Source organism: Eubalaena glacialis, chromosome 13 (genome assembly GCF_028564815.1).
Source record: "Eubalaena glacialis isolate mEubGla1 chromosome 13, mEubGla1.1.hap2.+ XY, whole genome shotgun sequence".
NCBI classification, from domain to species: domain Eukaryota; kingdom Metazoa; phylum Chordata; class Mammalia; order Artiodactyla; family Balaenidae; genus Eubalaena; species Eubalaena glacialis.
This window is the reverse complement of record NC_083728.1, coordinates 51,975,859-52,000,366: the sequence shown is the minus strand read 5'-3', so window position 1 is coordinate 52,000,366 and position 24,508 is coordinate 51,975,859. Positions and strand designations below refer to the sequence as shown.

General features: G+C 39.2%; 2 protein-coding genes across 2 annotated transcripts in view; one reads left to right on the top strand and one right to left on the bottom strand.

Moving 5' to 3' along the window:
- The window catches only part of XRN2 (5'-3' exoribonuclease 2), a 77,874-nt gene extending 72,486 nt beyond the window's left edge, over window positions 1-5,388 (top strand). The window contains exons 29-30 of the mRNA XM_061210076.1: window positions 2,454-2,592; window positions 4,913-5,388. Of these exons, the coding sequence (XP_061066059.1) occupies window positions 2,454-2,592; window positions 4,913-4,978 (205 nt within the window). The 3' untranslated portion in view covers window positions 4,979-5,388. The remainder of the gene's footprint in view (window positions 1-2,453; window positions 2,593-4,912) is intronic.
- A 6,204-nt stretch (window positions 5,389-11,592) lies between these two features.
- NKX2-4 (NK2 homeobox 4) lies at window positions 11,593-12,988 on the bottom strand. Its single transcript, XM_061209530.1, has 2 exons — window positions 12,523-12,988; window positions 11,593-12,203 (listed from the first exon to the last, which is right to left on the bottom strand). The coding sequence occupies exons 1-2, from the start codon at window positions 12,974-12,976 to the stop codon at window positions 11,593-11,595; spliced, it is 1,065 nt and encodes a 354-aa protein (XP_061065513.1). The 5' UTR covers window positions 12,977-12,988.
- Between the last annotated feature and the right edge of the window lie 11,520 nt (window positions 12,989-24,508).

Genomic DNA, 24,508 nt, shown 5'->3' with positions numbered 1-24,508 from the left:
CCCACCTTCTTCTCCCCACACAGAGACAACCTAGCGATCGATCGTTGTGTTGATGGCGAGTGAGGTCCAGCTTGTGCCTCCTCCTCACCTGAGTTTCTGCCCTGTTGTCTGTCTCTTTGCCAGCGGAGCATTCTCTTTGCTGGCTGTATCCAAGGTGGCCATTTAGTTTTTAACTTAAATGGGTGCTAAGCTCAGTCGCAGAAAATTTTTAAAAGCTGATTTGCCGCATATATATATATATATATATATACACACACACACATAAATTAAAGATATCCCAGTGGTAGTATGTAGTTATGTAATAACATTACCAGCTACTTTCCAGAGCAGTAATTTAGAAACTTAAGAATATTGTTGCCATCCATGATGCCAAATGCCTCAAATAAGTTGCCTCAATCGATGGCTACTGATTTTAAAAAGTTAAAATGTGTCAGCCTCAGCGCTTCCATCCCAGATTTAAAATGTATTTTCCAGGGCAAATTTCAGTTTGTAAGTATTTGCAAACTAATATAATTAATATAATTAATACAGTGTAGAAAAATGTATAAACTTGTGTAAAATAAAGGCCTTTCTGCCACTAACAAGCAAAAAAGAGTAGTACATGTCCCTCTTACTTGCTCTTTCCATTTAATTTTAATTATTTTTATAAATATTATTTTTGTCAAAAACATTTCAAGTAATCGTTTCAAGCAAAAAAGGAGAACTTTGTGCTTTTAAATTGTGGCTTTGTTCCTAACCTATTTTTAAATCATAAAATAATGTAAAATTGCATTTATAATGTATTTTATCCATACCAGCAGATTTTCCTGAAACTCAGTTGAGTGAGTTTTAGCATTATAAAACTGGAAAGAAAAAATGATCACAGTTAATACAATGTGTGAGTTGCACTTAATGCAAGTGGGTTTTGCATGCCCAGTTTTGATGAGCCTCCTTGGTCACAGCACAAACCTTAACCCCTCAGTCCTGCAGAGAGTGGAAGAGACCATATGTTCTCTACATATGGAGCTGTTCTTGCTAAATAGATGAGGCCTTCTCACTAAAATATATTTGTATTAATGAATCCAAAAAATAATTAAAAGCCCTGAATATATGCATATTCTTTCTGAGGTACAGATTTTTCATTTTATTTTGACTCACAGCAAATTATATTATTAGAGTCCTTGTTTCACCACGAACTGTGAAGAATAGCATTGGCCTTTCTAGAGTTCTTAAAAGAGCTGTTCTTAGAGCCATCACACAAAAATAATTATCTTTGGTGTTTGAAAAAAAAAAAAAAGGCAAGCTCCAAGTGAAGGGAGGAGAGTGGGGGGTAGAGAGGATGGATTCAAGCTTGAATAGCTGTGAGAAGAATGCATTACCCAGTGAGCCCAGCTTTGGGCTTTTCCCCCTAAGACCTAGGAAGTGAAATTCATATGCTGATCGGTTATAGCTAATACCAGCTAGTCAGTGCTTTAGCAAATTTAAAGTTTGCTTATAATTCCCCCCAACATCTGTAATGGCCCCAAAGCTTCTAATGCTAAAATATACTGGAGAATTTTGCTACTGTTTATTCTTTGTAGTGACTGTTCTATAAAATGGAAGTTGAGGAAAATGCTTCAAGAAAGCTATGTCATACATGGTGATTACTTTTAGAGGGTAAATCTTTGCTACATTGTTTATGTGACAGTTTTAAATTGTTATGATTTAATACATCATACTGTTGTTTTGTATCTGCAAAGTTAAAATAGGCACTTGAAGACAATTAAAACATTTCTTTTGACCATAATCTGGGCCAGCAAACTGGGTTATAATAGCTGTTGAATCTGTGTTCCCATGTAAACTGTACACCAAATGCCAGTCAGCCCATGCCAATTAGTGCTCATGTTGCTAGGTCACCGTGGTCAATTGAAAGCTGCATCAATAGAACTTGAAAAGGTTTCCTCCTGATCAGACCTTCTGACATATTGAGCAGAATAATGGATGGGAAAAAACAGCCAAGTCCCCTACCCTAGATTCAAAATACTCAGCAGTAAGAATTCATTTGCAATGTGCAATTAACTAGAAAGAATGGACTCCAAGAACCAGCCTGGACATTTTTAAAAATAAAGCCTCATTCTCCTGTCTTGTACATGTTTACTCTTTGGATAGCATCTTAAAATGTGGCCAACTTGGTGATCTTGGGTCCAAAACTTTAAGTGACTAAAAAGGAAACTTGACAGTTGAAGGTGAACAAAATTTTTTTTAAGTCAGACCTTTCTCATTCAATTGAGTTTAAACATCCTTTTAAATAAATGCTGATACTTCCTGAAACATGTTAAACTACACTCGCTGTGAGGGACATAAAGGCCACTCTGATACTACATATCCCCTATGACAAATCCAGGCAAACTGGATTGTCCTCAGATTTGGAGATGATGATACCTGCCAGATTTTAGGCTTCTGACTTTTAATGCAGACATGTTGCTTTTCCACAGAGGCGTTGGGGCCGAACCTCTGCTGCCATGGAACCGGATGCTCCAAACCCCAAATGCAGCCTTCCAACCAAACCAGTACCAGATGCTCGCCGGGCCGGGCGGGTATGCACCCAGACGTGACGATCGCGGCGGGAGACAGGTGATGCAGCGGGGGCTGTGGCATGGAAAGCTTACTGCTCACTTTGAATGGAACCGTGCCTCTTGGGACTCCATGGTTTAGTTTGGTTTTGGTTTTGGTTTTCTGAAACATCTGTGGATAAGTTACTGATAGAGTAGCTCAGTTGAACTTGGATCCCTCATTAAAAATGTATAGGGGGTGAGTATCTGCCTCACTAAATAGGTTATCCTTTGATGATGCTGAAGAATTTTCAGACCAAAAGCCCCTTTAATCACAGCAATCTGATATTTAGCACAAATATGGTCCATCACCAAAACACGTTGTTTATCCTTAGGGTATTGCTTTTTAGTTTCATAGAAACTAGATCTCTCAAAATGTAATGTTCTAGAAGCTGAAAGTAATATTTCACCTTTTCAGCTGTTATCTTTATTCCTCTTGGGAGTTTTCGGTCTTGATTTATCTGTTCTCTACATGGAAAGAAATCTTTCCTATCTAATTTCCCACTTTTTTTTTTTTAAACTAAATTTAAACAGCTATACATTGAGTATAATAATTCCTAGACAGATTCAGTAAATGTAAGCTTTATTTCCTTCTCTTTATAGCGTCCACTTTTAGCAGCATTTAAGCCTGAGGTCTGTTTGCCTCAGTCTCTTTGTCCCCCAGCCATTGGACACCCTGGCCAGTATTTACATGCTCTTTAATCAAACGCTTGCCAGAGAACAGGATCTGAATGCGGTGATTCAGAGTGTGTGCTATTCCTGGAGTTGGCACCTGTGGTGATGTGAAGTGGTTTTTAAATTGCTTACCTGGTGTCGCCTACAGCCTTTTGCAGTGCTTCGAATATTAATTTTCTAACTCAGGTTCTTGCCATGTGTCCCTTTGTTCTGACAGCTGAGAAAAATCTTCTGCCAGCTAAGAAAAATCTTTTTTTTCCACACTTTTTTGGTGTATTCTTACAAGTCTCAGTTAACTTTACAAGAAAGTAATCATCTTGTCTTTTGAGAGAATTTTGTTACAGTTCTTTAGAATCAATTTGTAGAATATGACTTTGCATACTCTCAGCCCGAGATCTTTACAGATGCTATCGGTAGGTGCAGTAGATTGAGACTGTTTATGCTTCTAGTGTCGAGGGGACACTGGGCAACCTAAATGACGAATATTTTTGAAAGGAAGGCACACTTGCAACTAGAAGAAGCTCTGGAGGAAGTTTAGTCCAGTCACCTCATTTTCCAAGTCAGGAGTCGAAAGCTTAACCCTCCTGCCGCTGGGTTGGGCAGCAGAGCTGGGGACGCCTGTGACTTCTGACCCCAGTTCAGCGCCTCCCCTGCCTCCTTTAGGGGAGCGCGTCCCTTTAAAGGAGCTTTCCGCTGTTACACGAGGTAAAATTCTTACTCACTTAGGAGATGCAAACCGGTTGTACATTATAATTCTTTTAGGACCTTTTGGAAATACATTTCTTAGTCTTTTTTCTGCGGAGATGTTTTTAAATTAAATCAGAATTTTGAAGCGCTATTAAATTGTAGAAGTTTATTGTTAAAAGCAGTAAAATTATGACTTCATTATATTTTTAGTGGAGTTTATATGACTAAGCAAGTCCTTAGCCTACATTATGACCTTGAAGGACTACACATATTCATGTTATAATTTAAACTAGTGAAGCGCTCTGAGTGGCAACATGGGGAAGGGGGTCCATTTCAGAATCCTCCGTAGGAAGGGAATTGTGATGGGAGACACATCACATTTACCTTCAGGTTGTACAGAAATGTTATTTGCAAGCATATTAGGAACTGTTATGAATACTGCCAGTAATTGATTATGTAATAACCTAATGTGGTACACTATTATTTATAGCTAAACAAACAAAAAACCCTAAAATTAATAGTTCATTAGGCCTCAACTGATGCAGCAAGCTCCTGCCTTTGTTAAGCAAAACGACTTTCCTAGTATAATATGTGTGAAGATGATGTGGGCACCTTACCACAGTGTGGCTTGAATTAGGAGCTGGGGAGGGGGTGGTAGGGAGAATTGAGAATGACAAGTGTTTTACACAAGACACTTAACTATCCTTCATTTGTGTGCATTTTAAGGAATTTCTCAAGCGCTTGTTAAGGCTTGTTTGGTTAGTTGTCAGTGATAGCATTTATGCTGATGTCCCACTTTGCATGCAGCTTTCTATAAAGCTGCAGACCAAAAGCACCCGTTTATGGAGATCTTCCATGTGATATACCTGTAAGACATATTCACCTTCTTTATGGTGTGTTTTTCCATAGAGAAGTAAGATTAATTTCTTTGCAGGAGTGTTAATCCAGAAGATGAACTCTTTCTTTTGCTTTTTTTTCAGGGATATCCCAGAGAAGGAAGGAAATACCCTTTGCCACCACCTTCAGGAAGATACAGTTGGAATTAGGCTTTTGTAAAGCTTTCCCAAATCCTTTCATCATTCTACAGTTTTATGCTATTTGTGGAAAGATTTCTTTCTCAAGTAGTAGTTTTTAATAAAACTACAGTACTTTGTGTATTTCTTTTAACTGTGTATATTTCTACTGATCCGATCTCACTGTTTTATGTTGCTTTCCAAAGATGTGTGTTGCATAATACAGTGGATCTGAATTTATTATTGCTTGTAAAACACATTTGATGGAACAGGAATACTGGTTTTTCATTATGGTCAAAAATCAAACCAGCTGTGGATTTCAAAACACAGTGTATTCTAGATCATCTAAGATCCATGCTGATTTTTAATGCACAATTAGCTATGAACTCTTGAGCTGGAACTCTCAGCCAACTAGAGTGTATATTGTTCAGTATTTCTTTGGGAACATTTCATTAATGTACTTGTCATATGGAAATTTCTGGACTTTAGTAAAAAAAAAAAAACTTAAAACTCTGGTCTCTTGTTTTTCTTTTACAGTATTTAAACTTTGAAAATCTTGGCCAAGCATGTGTGTTTTTTTGTTTTTTTGTTTTTTAATCAATATATCAGAAAACTACTTCTACAATTAGATGTCGAAAGAAAATCAATGAAGAAGTAGATTTTAAGAGGATATGGTCAGCAAGACAACCCAACCGACCCATGTATGTGTCTGCTACTGATTTGGCGAATTATAAAATCTTCATGAGAATAAATTATTTACATTTTACAAATTTCATGTAGATTCATACTGCAGTTTTAAGGACTGGTATTAAATCTCTAAGAAAAGTTGAAAAATTCCGGGGAGTGGTGATGAGTGAAATAGGTGAGAGGGATTGAGGTACAAACTTCCAGTTACAAAATAAATGAGTCATGGGATGGAATGTACAACATGGGGAATATAATCAATAATACTATTTTTGTGTGGTGACAGATAGTAACTAGACTTATGGTGGTGATCATTTCGTACTGTATAGAAATATCGAATCATTATATGCACCTGGAAGTAACACAGTGGTGTAGGTCAGTTGTACTTAAGTTGAAAAAACACTACACAGAACCCAATGGGAGGGCAGAAAGAAAGAAAGAAGAAAGAAAACTTAAAAAGTTTAACTCCTAGCTAAATTGCCTATGCTCCTTGGCAAGTTTTTGCATTATTTCACAATAGATTCCAATTTGTACTTATTATTTTCTTGCTACTAAGCACACTATAATTCCTTACATTTACGCTTGCAGTTCACGTGCAGCACTTCCATATGCATTTTCATTGCCACAACAAACCCAGACACATGTATGAAGACTTGCTGCCGTGTTTCCAAACCTTTCCATTCTAGCCTCAGATTGTAAAGTAAGGTTTCTGACTTTCTGACTTAGGACATTTTGCTTTAGTATTCTACAAAGGCACACTTGTTAATCTTAAATCTATTCAGAAAAAGTCCCACCTTAACCTTGGATAGGAAGGTATTTTGAAGCTATTGAGTTCATTGCTGATGATGGGTGAATAGAGCAGGATCCTTTATTGTTGAGAAAAAAGAGTCTCTCCGCTGGGAATTAACACAACCATTATATATTACTTCACAATACATTAAAGTGGGAATAATACCTTGTTAGATTTCTCTATCTTCCGAATACTGAAAATGTATAGCGCCTAAATCAGTATTGCATATTCCAAAGGAACCCATATACATGTCTGTCTGAGTGTACAGAGCTTCATAAGTACCCCATACCCACACTTCTGCAGAACCTATATTTTCTCAGATCTTTAATTTTGGTCTAGTTTTTAATTTTGTTTTAAGCTATCATGAGCGTGTCTAAAATAATTGTTTCTGATTTGGCTTTTTCACCATTACATGTAACGGATGAAAACAAGTTTGAAAATTAATGTTTAAAGTGTTCTGAAGACACCTAAGCAAAAAGCCTGACGGAAAAATTAAGCCGGCTAGAGTCCCACTGGCTAGCGGGTGGTGAGACCTCGCTTCCTTCCCTCTCTTTACTCTGCATCTCTTTCTAACTTGTCCCCACGTTTGAATCTCCCAGAAAAATGCCCTGTTATTTCAACAAGTAAACGCTTTTTAGAACTTTAAATGGCATGTTTAAAGCTATGACTATCCCCTCCATATTCGGGTGTAAAGTCAACGGGTCAATTTTATGTAATTAACTCCATTGTACTATGTTTACGTAGGGCCAAGTTTTTTCAGGGTCTCATTAAAGATTTTTAAGAATCTTAGAACCTGGAAACAGCCCGACTTCATCGCGGCGCTAAGAGCCCGTGGTGAGCAGCTGTCTTCCCCGTAGGGTCCAGTGAGGCAAAGCCTTAGAGCCCACGGCCATCCATCCGGAAGCGCTGTCCGGCCGCCGTGCAGCGTCGGGGAGGCAGGCGGGGAGATGACCGGCAGGCAGAGCCCAAGCCAGGGCCGGCCGGGCGGGCTCGGGGGGCGCTCGGCGGGAGCGGGGACGCCCGCGGCCCCGAGGCTCGGGGGGCCCGGCATCCTGGCCCGGATTCCCGGCCGGCCCCCGCGCCGCAGCTTCTCCGCCAGCCCAGCGTCGTCCCAGCTCTCCGCATGGGTGCGAACACCGGGACCTGGAAGAAAAGAGCGGAAAGGGTCTTCTCCCGAGGCTGCTGTTTTAAGTTCCAAGCCTGAACGTAAGCGAATTTCGCTTTGCTTCGAAATTAGAATGTAGACATTCTCCGAAGTCACCTGGACGCCCGGGTCGCAGGCGGGTTGCGGCCCCGGCCGCATCCCGCTCATCGGCGCCGCTTCCCGCCCCCAGGGCGGCCTGGAGCCGACCCACCGGACGCGTGCCCGCGAGCGACGGCTCTGCTACTTCTAACCGGGGAAAAAGTCAAACTAATGAACTAGCAAACGCCCCACTCGGGGTGAAGTGAATGCCTGCGTTGCTTGTTGTCTGACACCGTATACATGCACGAGGGCCAAAGAGGAACATGCTTTACTTTGTGTGTGTGAAATGGGAATGGAGCTATTCACTACTCCAAAATAGCTTGCACAACTTAGACTTGGGCAAATTCGTGGTTAAACTTTTATTAGAAATCACTTAAGCAACTACTGAAATAAGAGGTTACATGGAATTTAGAAACTGAAATAAAAGGCATTTCGTTCAACTGCAGATAAACATTCTAAAGCAAAGACAAATGAAACCAAAACACCTCTTTCAGAAACTTCCGTTTAAGCTTACCTCCAGGCTTAAAAATAATGACATAAAAGTGATCTTAAAATCACAAAGTTATCTTAATACTTACTGGAGAGAGCGAATTCCTGACTTCAAGTCTTCTTTGAATCTTGTCCAGATGCTCACCAATTCTCACTAGCAGCAAAAGTCTATTTATTTAATTCATTTTTAATAAAATGTATCCTAGTGCCCTGTCTTATTGTATTTGGGCATGGCAAGTAGCAGTATTTTTAAAAACTGGACTTGAGTAATTAACATACAGGGTTTTATCCACACGTTAGTGTTATATTAAACAGTTGGGCAGTATCATTCATGCTTTGAACTACATCTGAAATTTATACTGCCACTACACAGTGCATTATCTGATGCACAAATTCATAGCTAAAAATCCAATCAATGGGTCTTTATGTGACTATGGTTCACCAATTTATTCTAAAAGTTTATAAATCATCAGTATTCAATGCAGCTAACAAAGCAAGTCTTTGGAAGGTGCTTGCATTTAGTGAACAGGATTGCGTCTCTGATTTGCTTTAAATTGAAAGTAAACAGTCGATAGCAGAATGGAGTTTGAACACAACATCTGTGTTGATAAAAGTCTGATTGACTTACTTGTTCCGACCATTAGGTTTTAGTTCTAAGCAAAGCCTTAAATAGAAGACAACTGGGTTACACACACCATCCCCCCTTCCATATACAAAACACCCTTCCTGTATCCTTCAACACTGCGCTCACACACACATACACACACACACCCCGCTTCAATTTACATCCCAACACAGATTTCAGAAAAGTACCTGCAATCCCTGCCGTTCCTCTCTGCAACTCTGATTCTGGATTTTGGTTTCTGTGCAATTGGAAAAGATATGTTAGAATGCTGTAAAACTCCAAAACATTTAGGAAAGTGTCACATCTGCAGTTAGCATTTCTGAAACCGAGTTTTACTGTGGCCTCTGCTAAACTTTGGAGGGGCTTTGTTCCACTTAGACCCTGCGCCAGCCCTCCCTCTTGGTCGTGAAGACACTTATCCTCCTCTTCAGTTAATGAGTTTCACCTAGTCTGGCCGTTTGTGTTTTTATAAAAGATCTGCAAAGCACTAACAGCAAAAGAAGAAAAAAGCTCTTGTTTTGCATTAATCAGAATGTGGAATTCTATAATAAAAACATTTTCTATTTTAATGTTTCAAAATCAAATCTTGTCCTACTTTCAGGATTTGCACACATAAACTCAGTAAGTTTCTGGGTGTAGAATGTTAAGCCCTCTGCAGCAATTACTTCTGGCTTGGGTCCTTTACTATTTAAAGGAACATTGAAAGGGAAAAGATATGCCTGTACCAAATACACTTTCAGAAAATATTGTATAAAGAAGGCTGTTTCTTCTTAATGGTCTTTTTGATAGAGAGTTCACTTAGTCCAAGGGATTTTTTGTTCCAGAAATTAGCAAGGAAAAAACTGTCCATGAAGATTTATTTTCTTTAAATATGTTACTTGGAGCCCTTAGTCCATAAGCTATTCTTGCTTTTGTTAAGTATTGGGCTGTAAAAAAAAAAAAAAAAAAAAATTACAAACCATGTGAACTTTTAGAACATGTTTTCTAGAAGTAAAATTTCAGAATTTGAAGGAATCCGATCAATATAAACAAGCATTTTGAAATGTGGCACATCAGTAATAGTTATGCTAGCTTGGCTAATATTTTGAAAGTCAATTTTATTAGTATGCAAAAATCCAAATTGGGAAAATTTCCTGCAGGTGTATTGCACCATAGTCATACTATTTTTTCTGCTTATATTATTTCTTTTTATGTGAAATGTTTTAAAAACCAGTTATCATTTTACAAAAATGCATTCACAGCCCCTCAATAAAGGCTGATCCCCTTGCTTCTTTAGTGTTTTTTTTTTTTCTCTTTGTGGAATGAACTGGAGTTTTTAATTACTATTATTATTATTTATTATATAAAATACATTTAGAGAAAGTGCAACTTTTAAAACACCTTCTTAAAGAATGCACTTTGCACATTCAGAAAAACACCCAAACAATGAAGTTAAATAAAATGTTTCGCTTCAAACTATAATTCTAAAACTTCAAATGTAGAAGAGCTTTAAGGTCTCTGGTAGATGTTTTGGTCATTTATAAATCACATTTTATCCATGTTACGTCTTTAATTTTTCTTCATTTCATAAGCTCATGTTCTTCAGCTTTCTTTTAGTATTTTTACTCCGCTACCAGTTCTTTAAATCATGAGTCAACTGAGCTGTGTTGTCACATCATGCCAACTAGTGTTAAAAAAAAAAACCTATACAACTTAGTGAAAAATAACCATTTGACTCTTACCAAAAAAAAAAAGTACTTAAGGTTCTTTTAAGTTATATTTAAATATCCTTTTGAAACACAGGAAATATAAATCATCATATTAAAGAGTAAATACATTATTTGTACAAGAAAACACCAACAAAATCGGTGTGTAACCCCTATTAAGTTCTAAATATGAGAAAATTATAAATATTTTAGTTACTTATTCTTTACATACTGATTACAATTCAGTAAATCACCTTATTCTCTTCTTGACATGCTTTCAAACAGGTTAATTAATTGATGTCTATCTTAGCAATTTTGCTTACTTGTTCTAGTGTTTTATTACGGTATTCAAATTAAGATAAGCAAATACCTTAGAAAGAGTAAATAACATGTCTACAGAAAGACAGGGTGTCATTTATTTTATCCATTCATTGGGGAGACCAGTTTCCATATAAAAAGTAGCTTACAACCCTTCTTTCTTTTGATGAACTGCATATTAGGGGGGAAATCCTCTTTTAGGGTAATATACAAACACTCATTGCCAAATAATGATCAAAACATTTAAAAAACAGCATTAAGTTTAAAAAGCTGTATCAATTCGTATAAGCAATATTTTGATTAAGTTTATTCCATTTCTGTAATGGCAATAACTCCTCTGCAATAATGTTGCTATGTGCATCATCCACCTTGAGCTACAATTCAATTTACTTTCCATCAAACATTAATGAAATTGCACTTAAGGGGAGGGGGATTCGAAAATTAATCTCCCAAGGTAAGTTCCACTCCAAGAAGAATTCATTGCTAAAGCTGGGTTGGTTTTTACAGCAACAAACACCAACGAAGTCTCCAACGTTTAAAACTCTGAGAGCTTTGGTTAGGAACGTGGTGGACGTGGACTCGGCCGGCTTTTCACATAATTTAGGAACCTCTGGAAGGAGGAAATGACCACCACAAAGCCCCCTGGCGCGATGCTCGTGATTCGATCCTGGGGCTGTCGCGTCCCCACCCCCAGTAGAGAGGTTCCGCGCCCGCCCGCCTCCACGGCCCGTCCGGCCGTTTGCGAGCTCCGCGTCCGCCGTCGGTCCAAGCAGACCCTCAGGCGTCAGGAGGGACCCCGCCCGGCCCGCGCCGTCACCACGTCCTGCCATAGAGCAGGTTGGCGCCCAGCGCGCCGCCGCCGTAGTCCCCCGCCGCCGCGTCCAGGGCCGCCAGGCCTGCCCCCGGGCCGTGCAGCGCGGGCGGGCTGGGCGACAGCTCCTCCAGCTCGGGCGCGGGCGTCGGCGCGGGCGGTTGCGGGCCGGCCTGGCCGGGCGTCGGCGTGGCCGCGCCGTTCTGGCAGGGCTTGCCGTCCTTGACCAGCACGGGCACGGCCACGCGGCGCGGGGACGGCGGCGGCGGGCCCAGGCCGACCTCCTGCTGCAGCTGCTGCGCCGCCTTGTCCTTGGCCTGCCGCTTCATCTTGTAGCGGTGGTTCTGGAACCAGATCTTGACCTGCGTGGGCGTCAGGTGGATCATGCTGGCCAGGTGCTCGCGCTCGGGCGCCGACAAGTACTTCTGCTGCTTGAAGCGCCGCTCCAGCTCGTAGACCTGCGCCTGCGAGAACAGCACGCGGCGCTTCCTCCGCGGCGCCGCCGCCGCCGCCGCATGCAGGGGCGCCAGAGACTTGGCGGCGTCCGCGATGCCCGGCAGCGACCCCATGCCGGCCACGTTCACTCCCGCTGACGGCCCCATGAACCTGGAGACTGGGGAGGGGCCCAAGGGGAATGCCGGTCAGCCGCCGCCCAGCTCTCTTCACACCGCGGCGGCCGCGACACCGGCGTGGCCCCTGCGGGTCCCAGGACGCCCCGCGCACCCAGGGGCCCAGCACCCCCCCCCCCGCGCCCACGGTCCCAGGACGCCCCGCGCGCCCCCGGCCGGGTCCCAGCGCCGCCCGCGCGCTCAGGGTCCCAGGACACCCCGCGCGCCCCGGGCCCGGTCCCAGCGCCCCCCGCGCCTCGGACTGTGGCGGGAAAAGCCCGCGCGGTCCGCTGCCCTCCGTCCCGCGCTTCTGGCCCCGCTCACTTGACGAGTAGCGCGGGTCCGGGTTGGCGCCGTACCAGCCGGTGGCCGCGGCGGCCGCGCCGCCCCGCATGCCGTCCGTGTAGGCGGGCAGCTCGCCCATGTTGCCCAGGCCGCCGTTGCAGTAGCCGCCCATGGCGCCGTGCGGGAACTGCGGGACGCCGGGCGGCATGTGGTAGGTAGCGGCCGCCGCCGCCGCCGCCGCCGCCGCCGCCGCCGCCGCCGCCGCGTTGTGGCCCGCCATGGCGTGCGGGGGCTGCATGCCCGCCACGGCCGCCGCTTGCGAGGAGGGCCCGGTCGGCGGCGCGCGGTAGGCGGCGGCCGCCGCCCCCAGAGGCGCCCCCAGGCCGGGCGGCGCACCGTCCATGGCGCCGCCGAACTTCTTGCAGGTCTCCTCGATGGGGCTCAGGATGTCGGACACGGAGAAGGGCGTCGTGTGCTTGGGGCTCAACGACATGGCTCGGCGGACGGCCAGGTAGGGGGACCCGGGGCGGGCGCGGGCGGGACGCGGCGGCCGCGGGTCGCCGCCACCTGGGCCGGGGCGGCAGCGCCTGTGAGCAGGAGTCGGCGGCGCGGCGAGCCCCCGGAGCTGCGGGATCTGGGGTTTATTTTAGTCCGGCGCCAGGTTTACGACAGACTCGGGGGGCGGAGCAACATCGCAAACGAGCAAACAATGGTCATTGACATCTTTTTCTCTCGGCCCCCCACCTCCCCATAGTGGAGGCAAAAAAGGTAAAGGGGGCAGTTGGGTGTTTCTTGAAAAGATCACCCCCCTTTGCTTTCTCCATGCTTCCCGCCTCCATCCCGGCCGTTATCCCAACCCTCGAGCACCAGAAATAGAAACTCCGAGGCCGGCGTCGAGGCTTGAAGTGAAGGATTGCGCGCCTCTACCGATCCAGATCCCAGTTTTCCTAAAACTACTGACTTCGTAGCAAAGTCCAGTGTAATTGGGGAGGGGGGATGTGGTGCTAAGTTGGGGGGGGATGGTGCAGGGCTCGCCTATTCGTCTCCAGCTACCAGCCTCTCACTCGCTCCATCATCTAAAGTGTTTAAAAAAGAAAGAAAGAAAGAGAAAGAAAGAAAGAGAAAAGGAAAGGCTCTTGGGTCCCACCATAAGAGCGAATAAAGAGTGAGGTACAATGACCGTCCTGTGCCTTTGTAGGGCTTCTAATTTATGCATCCTTAGACTCTCAAGCATCATTTTGTGGACAACCAAACGGGCACTTCCAAATTAGCTCAAAGTATCCAAATCCAAAGAAGAGAGAAAACACATAGAGATACAAATACACAGATGCTAACTTGTAAGTATTCTGTTTCTCCTCTGTGGGGATGGAGGTCGGGTAAGGGAAAGAGGGTACATTTTTATCTTTTCGAATGTTTCCTGTTCAGCTTGCACCTGCAAAGTTCTTTACAGGTTTCTTCCCCCCCCACACACACATTTTTTCCCCCGCACCCGTCCCCCCCAAGTACAAATATCCAACTTAGGGTTTACTGGCCTATCACTACAATGATCAAAAAGAAGAGAAAGAAAACACCCCGAAAATCCAAATATTTATAGCTATTCGAAATGGGTCTTTTTATTGTTCTTTGAAAAATATAACCTGCTCAAGGATTATGAAATGGTTGCACAGATCAGGTGAAAATTGTAGTTTCTCTTGAAAAATACTGTAGATAAACTGATTCTTAAAAAAACTTTGTCATCCTTTGATTTGCATATTTACCTGCGTAGCAAAGAACTTAGACATTGTGAACTTTTCTCTGAATGCTGAACACGACAAAGAAAAAGACAAAAGAAGTGTGAGAAGCATACTGACTAAATTTTTAAAACAGCCCTGCAGTTAAAAAAACGAAACAACCAGGGAAATGAAGATGCAGTTTTTAAGTTTTCCTGGAGACTGGGGCAGGAGAAAGAAAAACAAGGAGAGTGCTTTCTTAAGCAAGATTTTATTGTTTAAAAAAAGAAGAACAGGATGTATGAAAACAATTCCAGTTTAACCTGATAGAACATAAAACCTAATAGTACACAGTCTTGAAGGGAAGAACAGTTACCTTTTCCTTGTTTGGTTTCAGTGCTTTGGTTGAAATGTCTTCCATGGTTTTGCTCTTATTGTTGTAATCATTGTTTTGTTCATTTCAGTGAGTTTTGCAACGAATCTGCTGGTGAGGGTTGGGGGGGAGGGACCAGTATTCACCTATGGGAAGAAAGTGTCAACCAGGCAAGTGCGTAGAGTATTAATATTTTAAAATACTGAAAGACCCGAAAGACAAGGTATCATGATTGTTTCCAGATGTCAGTTGCTGACTTAGTAAGATTAGCATTGCTACAATTTTTACACCTCTCTACTTTTACAGGTCTTTCCTCAGCTTGAAACACTTGGGCTAGGTCTTCATCCTCACCTGCACTGGAATTGCCTACTTAATTTTTTTTTAAATTACTGATTTAATACAAAGAAGTATTCATGTATGTATTTAAGTAGTTGCTAGAATCTTCAAAACTGCAGTTTGGTTTTTAAGTTTTGGTTTAATTCAAATTGTATTGTTTACTTGATTCTCTTAAAAATAGTAAGAAGTCTTTCCTTTCAAACTTTCCTCAGAGACAAGAGGGTAAGTAAAAGTAGTTTTTATAACATCTATGGATATAAAAGTCATTTGTGAACCGTTATATTTTATTTTTCAAGTTGAACATGTTTTAGAAGTGAAACCTATTATCACAGTCTTCATTCGTGTTGTTGAGTTACCCAAAGTGCAAAAGTGTTTACAATTATAGTTTTTTTTTAGACAATTATTATTTATTCTGTTTTCAGGCTATACATTTCATCTTGTGTAATATTTTTATAGAACTTTAGGATAGCAGTTCACATTGAGTGGTTAAACTACAATTTGTTGCTTATTTTGTTTTTCAACTGTAGTGGGTCCTGCTACAAGTTCATTTACGTCTGGAAAGTTCCCACCTTTAAATAAAAAAGCACTTTATCATATCTGGGGGCTCTCTGCAGATAGTCACTTTCTGGCTGCTTGGGAACTTGATACCCTAGTTAGTACTCCTTTACTGGAGGTGAACAGTTCTGGAAAAAAAAATCCACAATCTTCAACATTTTTCCCTATCAGTTGTTTGTGTCTCATTCCAGAAATTACATGGCTTCATGCTGGAAACACTGTTTGGATGTGTGCAGATGATTCTGAAAATAGGTGTAGTCTGGAGGATGTGTGTGTACATTTATATACAGATACAAATTAGAATAATCCAATTGATGCTCCATGAAAGCTCTTTATCAAATTCATTTCATCGTATTGTCTGCCTAAATTATGTATGGAAATTTATACTCAGTAGATTCTTAAATACTATTGACTTGTGAAATTGGATTTCATAGGAAATATGTTTCTGAGAAATGTTTTCTCGTTGGTTTTTTTCTTTCCTTAAAAACAATGCTGGCACTCAGAAAAAAACCCAAAAAACAAATACTACCAAAGAGAACACAGTGAAAAGAGATGTTCCTCCCCTTCCCATCCTCCAGCCTCCCACTTTCCCTCCTCAGAGGCACTATTACCTGTTTCTTCTGGCATAGTCTGTACATCTTGAAGCATACTACCATTTTACACACAGGGGGTAGCATATAGTTTGATACCTTGCTTTTTTCACAGTTAAGGTTTTTGTAATTTTATACATCACACCACTGAAAACTTAATACATGAGTTGTGGCAGATATATAGAAACATTTCCTAGATAAAAAGATTCAGTAGAATCTCTTAGCTTTCTGACAAAAATGTGGTAATGAAAATTTCTCATGTGTTTGTTAACCTTAGGGCCAAAATTATTTGGCAAAAACAACTCTGAAGTAGGAGCCTTCCCCAGATAGAGGATTTGCTGTTGTCAGACAGAAGCTCAGAGAAAGGGGCCTGAGAGACTTTGAGAAACCAGTCAGTTACTTAAAGGGAAATGTTGTTTTTCTAAGGTGGCAAGTAGATTTCTGATGTATCCTGAATTTCCTTATAAAGAAAAACTTTGAAAATATAACTTTCTGCTTGACACTCAAGAAGATAAGTGCCTTTTAGAAATGAGACACTTGCCACATTTGTGATTAGTTTAAAATAGTTGTGAAATAATTTGATTAATAAAATTCTCACTTTTGGGAAGTAGCTTTAAAATATTGTCTTTGCAGTTGGGAAGGAATAAAATGAAGCAGGTCAGGATACTAATATTTTGTAGCAAAATTTGAGATTATAAAGAGGAAACAAAACTGCTACAGAGATGAAACACAAAGTTTTAAAAAATTATTTTTAAAATGTTTGCCAATTTCTGAAATTTGGTTTCTTTTTAGTCCTTCTAAAAGACTCTGTGTTTTGAATGTTCATTTCAATTATTATGAGTCTCTTATGATAATTTTACACTTGTGTTTATATGACTTTGTTATTTCTCCCTCCTCCTCCTCCTCCAACGGGGGATGGCAGAGGGGAGGGTTTCCACAATACCCACATGCCTCCCCGCCAAGCCTCCTTCTCTTAACCCTCAGCTCTTTCCCTGGTGTGCTGAAATGCAGCTAGGGCCGAGGGGAGTGGGACTGTCTCTCCTTGCAAGGACAGGAGGAAGAGGCTAGAGAACTTGACACCCCCCACCTCATCCTTTCATAATTTCTTCACAAATGCAAATTCCTTGCAGTTTAACTCCTATTAAAAAATTTTTGAGTCTCTCTTTCCTGATACTCAGATTTTTAGATTGAAAATAGTTTTCTGACCAATGAATACATTTTAAATTAAAATGATTATTAGTACAATGTGAGAATGAGTAGTAGGTGTTAAGACATGATTGTTGTTGGAATCATTATAATAATGAGGGCCAATTAAATGGTTCTTAAAAAACAAAAAGAAAAACTAGAAACCTCCCCTTCTAAGGGATAATAACGTTAGGCTACACCAAAGGGGTAAAAATATGAAAATTGACCAGTATGGCACAACTCTCTCACCCTAGGATTATGAGCTTAAGCTAGAAATTTAAATTTTTCTATGTTTTAAAAATTATTTTTATTTTTATGTATTTATTTTTTAAATTAATTAATTATTTATTTTTTGGTTGTGTTGGGTCTTCATTGCTGCTGGCAGGCTTTCTCTGGTTGCAGCAAGCAGGGGCTATTCTTTGTTGCGGTGCGCCGGTTTCTCATTGCGGTGGCTTCTCTTGTTGCGAAGCACAGGCTCTAGGTGCGCGGGCTTCAGTAGTTGTAGTACGCGGGCTCAGTAGTTGTGGCTCGCGGGCTCTAGCGTGCAGGCTCAGTAGTTGTGGCACATGGGCTTAGTTGCTCCGTGGCATGTGGGATCTTCCCAGACCAGGGCTTGAACCCGTGTCCCCTGCATTGGCAGGCAGATTCTTAACCACTGTGCCACCAGGGAAGTCCATAAAAATTATTTTTAGAGTAAGGATTAAAATAACTACAAGATATGGGAAACAAGGGCAATATTGAAATGTATTCTTTATTGTGATAACAAGTTTACTTGTATATCTTGCTTACACAGAAAGTTTAAACTTTTTAGAATATAATAGCATTTCCATTGAACAATATCTTTGACATTTTTTACGTGTCTTGGAATGTAATTAAATGGTTCTTTTATAGGAAAAAAGAATGCTTTGAATTTTAAGCAAAATCGTATTTCTATTTATTATTTTGTGTGAGGAGCTAGTCATTCTAAAGGTTGTACCATATCTCTACACATACCTGCATGAATACACATAGCTTTTTAAATATATACTTTTATAACTTTTTTTCTCAAGTGCACTCAATTTTTCCAAATCTAAGGTTCATTGAATTTAAAGTCTCTTTCTCTCCTACATGTCACATTAAAGATGTATCACCTTACATTTACAAATTAATTTGTGATTATCAAGGAAAGTATCAGTCTTTATACCTGCTATCATTTACTTGAAGGAGAAACTTCAATTTGGGGCATTTTGATAAATTATTTGTTGCATTTATTAATAAAGTTTTACTATACACATTTTAGAAGAAAGAACGATGAAATTAACATAATTAGAGAATGTTGCCCAATGTTGCCCTTTTTGTTCTGTGTACTATGAATGTTGTAGAGCTATTTGTTATGTCTTTATCTGCATTCTAGGTTGAGAATTGTGCTTGATGCAGTAGGCTAGTGTTCACCTCATAACTCAATGTCAGTTTTGGTAGATTTTAAACAATTTAATTTTTGGTTCAATAATTCGCTTTACAAAGCTTGATATGAAATAATTTTATTAATCTACTTTATACAGACACTGAGTGCAGTGAGGAGAACTGATTGATAAAAGTTTCCTCATAAGTTTTCCTTTAAAAAAACAAAAAATAAAAACCTAGTAAAATGAGTCTTAAATCACAACATACCTGTCAGATGGACTTGAAGGTTACTAAATATTGCCTCAAAATACCCAGTTATTTGAACTAATAATGAGATGACTCTTCAGTAAACCTAGTGTTTAGTAAGTATTTGAAAATTGGGTACTAAATTTGACCTTATAACTGTGTAGGGAATTACGTGAGGTAATACTGAAAAGATGATTCAAACGGTTTTTTGCTTTTAGAATTAGTGGAAATTTCACAAGTGTCACAAGCTACTAGCTATTGGAATTTGGCCAAAAATGCCAAGTAAGAATTACTTGAGAAAATCAGTACCAGCTTGAATGAAAGCAATTTATCATTGGTATACAGCATGTCTTTAGAAATAAATATTATCTCACAGAAGAAATAGGTAAAATTTGGAGTAGGTCATCTCTTCTAAAATAAAAAGCATATATGTATATGCAGAATATTTTAAAAAGCTAACAAAACTAACTTAACTAAGAATAAGTGGCAAACTTCAGTGGGTGAAAGATTTTTTTTAAATTACACAGTATAAAAGAAATTTAAAATACAATTTATAATTGTTTAAAGTTCACTTTTTAATAGGATAAATAAATCTTAAATTGTGAAGGGTGTATTACGGTTGGATGTTGTGCATAACTTGTTCTAGGAGTTAGATGATGGAATACAAAGTCATTGTTTTGATTTGTGTTTTGTATGCTTACTGTTATAAACATATAAAATACTCTGAAAGATCTGAAAGAAAACTATTTCACATATGAAGTTTTAGTTTTCTATAAATAGTCTGGTATGTGTGATGATTTCTTCTAGAGTTAATTCTTTTAAATGCAATGTTTCTTTAGAATAATCAGTGGTAGTGCATATATGATTGAGCTGTCATTATGAACATAATTGATGACAGACTGCCTTGCTGCAGCTCTTATGAACAATTTGCAGAGATTAAAAGGGTGATGGAAATGGTGGTTTAGGAATTGCTTTCTAAAGACACGAGAGGATCGAAAAGAAACCTGGGGTTTCCAGTGCCCTCTGAAATCATTTTCACATAAAACCCAGGTTTAGTAGGTACAAGTGTTGTTTAAGTGCTCTGCTCTTGAAAAAAAATATTTATGTGGCATAAAGAGATGATTTGGTCATGGATCTTAAATGATCAAATCAGAGTGTCTATTCTATACCCGTTTCAAAAGGAGAAATGCAGAATGTTCTGTCTATTCAGTATTCCATATGTGCCTGCATTTAACTACATAGGCAATAAATGAATATAGGTAAATACTCATGAAAATCAAACACTTTTCATACCCCAGAAAGTCTAACCACAATTGTCCTTAGCTTTCTATGTAGTATAGATTGCCACATTTCCATATATTCAAGCAAAAAGTTGTATCTCTCATGTAAATGTTTTGACATAGACTCAGGGGGAATTAGTTATATGATGCAAAAAAGAAAAGCTTAATTATATACTTCTTCTTCTACCTTTATTCATAAAGGATATGAGGCAGCTTTTAAATAAATATGTTTGTGTACTTCAAACATTTAGTAAGAATCATGACCTCGTAAATAAGGATCTTGTAATAGTAAGAAGTTAAGATATGGCTGAAAAAAACATCAAATCTATGGGCCATAAAGCCTACCAAGTTTCTGTAGTTGAACCTCAACCTTGGCTGTAAGCTTCCTAGTGGTCAGCTGAAAAAGCCAGTTACACTTTCCTTATTTTTAGGGGAAAAAACAAAACAAAACCCAAAACAAACACCCCCCCCCCTCAATTCTTCAGGAAAAGAAGCGCTCTAAAAGAAATTCCTCACAGGGGGCTTCATATAGGAAACACTGAATACTGTAACATTCTTAATAGTTTTCTAGCAGAGTTATTTCCTAAAGTTAGCTTGTTTTGGTGGCCATTCCTCAAAAATTTGAGACCTCAACACCAAATCAGCTCAATTAAGGTAACTGAGGGGTGGGAGCAAAGTAAGTAATATGATCCAGATGTGTAGCCTTCTGATGTTCCAGGACTGAACTCCACACTTTTCAAAGAAGACTTCATAAAAACCACAACATTGTTATGCTTTGGTTATTAGAAAGTTCTTATACTGAGGCTAACTATGTCCCTCTCATTTGCAGATATCAGTCCCAATTCAACCCTTTGATGCCAAATTATAAGTCTGGTCTCCCATAAAGCCCTCTAAATATAAGAAGATACTATATTAATCATATTATCATATTATGTTTTCTCCTTTTCATACAAAAAGTCCCCCAAAACAAAAAAAGTCTGTAGTGAACATACACAATTATTAACCAAGAATTTATCAGGTGATTACTATTTATCAGGTGATTATCAGGGGTGTCCTGAGTGCTTTAGAAAATTGGGAAGGGAGCCCTTCTGGTACCAGAAAGAGGAAACTTATTCTTGGCATCCATATTCTGATCTTGAAATGGTACTTTTAAATTGTATGTACGTATGTGTGTATTACTTTATTATTTTAAATTATATGTACATATGAACGTATGCTTGTGTGTACATATATATGTGTATATATATATACACATGCCAGGTTCTAAACAATTGACTTACTAATGAACTTTTTAGAACATATTCCATTTGTAAGGTGGAGATAAGGCTAAAATCCTGAAACCCACTAACAGTAATCTTTTACTAATGTGCTAGGTACGTTCGTGAACTTTAGGTGTTTATCTCATTTGATAGTTATAGTAGAAGAGAACTTAAAGTGTGATTGACATTGACATGATTCAAGTGAAAAAATATTCTTTTTTTTCTTCCATGTGTATTGAGATACAGTTGGCATACAGCACTGTGTAAGTTTAAGGTATACGGCATAATGATTTTATTTACATACATCGTGAAGTGATTATAAGTTTAGTGAATTTCCATTATTTCATATAGGTACAAAATATGAGAAATAAAGAAATAGAAATAACTGTTTTTCTTGTGATGGGAACTCTTAGGATTTACTATCTTAACAACTTTCATATATAACATATATCAGTGTTAATTGTATTTATCATGTTGTACATTACATCCCTAGTGTTAATTTATCTTACAACTGGAAATTTGTACCTTTTGACCACCTTCATCCAATTCTCCCTCCCGTTACCCCCCGCCTCTGGTAACCAAAAATCTGATCTCTTTTTCTATGAGTTTGTTTGTTTGGTTGGTTGGTTTTGAAGTATAATTCACCTACAACACTATGTTAGTTCCTGTTACACAACATAGTGATTTGATATTTCTGTACATTTCAAACTGATCACCACGATAAGTCTAGTTTTGATATGTTACCATACAAAGACATTACATAGTTATTGACTCTGTTCTCTACACTGTACATTTCATACCCATGACTCATTTATTTTGCAACTGGAAGTTTGTACCTCTTAATCTTCCTCACCTATTTATTTTTCTCCCATTACTCCCCTTCACCCTGGCAAACACCTGTTTGTTCTCTGTATCTATAATTCTGTTTATGTTTTATGTTTGTTCATTTTTTTTAGATTCCACATGTAGATGAACTCATACAGTATTTGTCTTTCTTTGTATGACTTGTTTCACTTAGCATAATAGTCCATCCATGTTATCACAAATGCCAAGATTTCATTCTTTTTTATGGCTGAGTAATATTCCACTGTATAAATACATCACATCTTCTTTATCCATTCATCTATTGATGAACACCTAGGTTGCTTTCATATCTTGGCTGTTGTAAGTAATGCTGCAATGAACAGAGGGGTGCATATATCTTTTCTAATGAAAAAATATTCTGAAAAGGAGTGGGAAAGAGATCTCAAAGATACTTCTTTCCTGCATCTCTACAAGGGTGATAGATTAGGATTTATGTGATATTTGAGTAGCTATTGTTAAACTATTCTTACATTGTCAGACTATTCTGATGGCTATCTAGATAAAGTTTAAAAACTTACTATTCAACTGGATATTTGTTTTCTATACATTTTCTTTATAAGGACAGCAGAAAGTTTGGAAGTTTCTAGTGACTATAAGCAGAGTTAATAGAGCAGTGATAAAAAGGGTTTTTTCTGTAGTTACTGCAGTGATAAAACAATCTCCTACAAAATATTTACAATATAATTTCTCAAAATTATGTAAATATTTGATTTGTAGATTATAGGCATTATTGATATCTGCTCAATATTATTACAGTTACTGAAGTAATAGAATCTTGTTGAAAAACAATTCAAAATACTGTTGAAGTATATTATTGTAGAACAATTCTGTCCAATACAAATACAATCTGAATCACATACATAATTTAAAATTTTCTAGTAGCTACATTAAACAAAGTAAAAAGAAACAGGTGAGATTAAATAAAAATGTATTTTATTTAACCCAATATATTAAACTTTTATCTGTAGCTCCAAAACTATAGCCCCCAGGCCAAATTCAACCAGGCACCTGTTCTTCTACAGCCCAGGAGCTAAGAATGGTTTCTACATTGAAATGGTTGAAAAATGAATAATGATATTTTATGACATGTAAAAATTATATGAAATTTAAATTTCAGTGCTCATAAATAACATTTTATTGAACATACCCACACACCTTTATCAGTGGCAGAGTTGAGTAGTTGCAACAGAGACCATATGGCCCACAAGCCTAAAATATTTACTTGCTGGTGCTTTTACAGAAAATGTTGGTCAAACTCAGCCAAGGTAAAAGTGAAAGTGAAAGTCACCTTTACAAATACCCAATCCCACGCTAATCTCCGGAAGTAATCACTGTGAAGGTATGAAGGGTTTTCTGTATGAGTTTTTCTAGATCTGTATGACTACACATATTCTGTAGTTCTGTTTCTTTATGTATCTAGAACTTACATTCACACTTAAAAAATATAATGGCATCATTTCATATATATTCTGATTTCTTTTCTTCACTTAACGATATTTTATATCAGTTTCCAAATGAGTACTTTTTTTTTTTGGCCACGTTGTGTGGCATGTGGGATCTTAGTTCCCCCACCAGGGATCGAACCTGTGCCCCCTGCATTGGGAGCATGGAATCTTAACCACTGGACCTCCGGGGAAGTCCCTCCAAATTAGTACTTATACATATGTTCCTTGTTAGTACAAATATGTGCTTTCATGGCAGTGCATGTAGATGTTCTCATTCTAGAATCTACTTATTTATATCCCATGATTCAGGTTTACTATATGTTATTTTTTCAGTCCCATGTTAATGAGTTTAGGCTCTTTCCTCTCCTTTCTTCCCCTCTTGTCTTTCTCTCTCTCCCTTTCCCTCTCTCTTTCTATTACAAACAGTGCTGCAGTGAACATTCATGCAGATCTGTGTGTACTGGTACAAATATTTCTGCAGGATAGATTTCCAGAAGTAAAATTGGATCAAAGGGTAAGTTTGTTATACATTTTGGTAGGAGTTGCCAAATTAGCCTCCAAAAAAACCAGTATCAGTTTACGTGTCAGTGGTGTGTGATGTAACCTTTTCTCTCTACATCTCTCACCAACACTGGATAATCATTAAAAAAAATTTGTTTTTACCAGTCTAGTTCAGCTTTACATACATAACTTAGTATTTCCTTAATAGTCTTCTATTTGCTAAAGTACTATTGCTCATTTAAAAAACCAAAAAAGAAAAGAAAATTAACCAAGAAATATATAAAGTGCGAGGGGAAAGT

What these genes read in the sequence shown, in the direction of transcription:
- NKX2-4 (XM_061209530.1), bottom strand. Translation starts at nt 12,976, where the DNA reads ATGTCGTTGAGCCCCAAGCACACGACGCCCTTCTCCGTGTCCGACATC. An exon ending in GGACCCGCGCTACTCGTCAA is followed by an intron (nt 12,204 to 12,522) that starts GTGAGCGGGGCC and finishes GCCCCTCCCCAG; the next exon opens with TCTCCAGGTTCATGGGGCCG.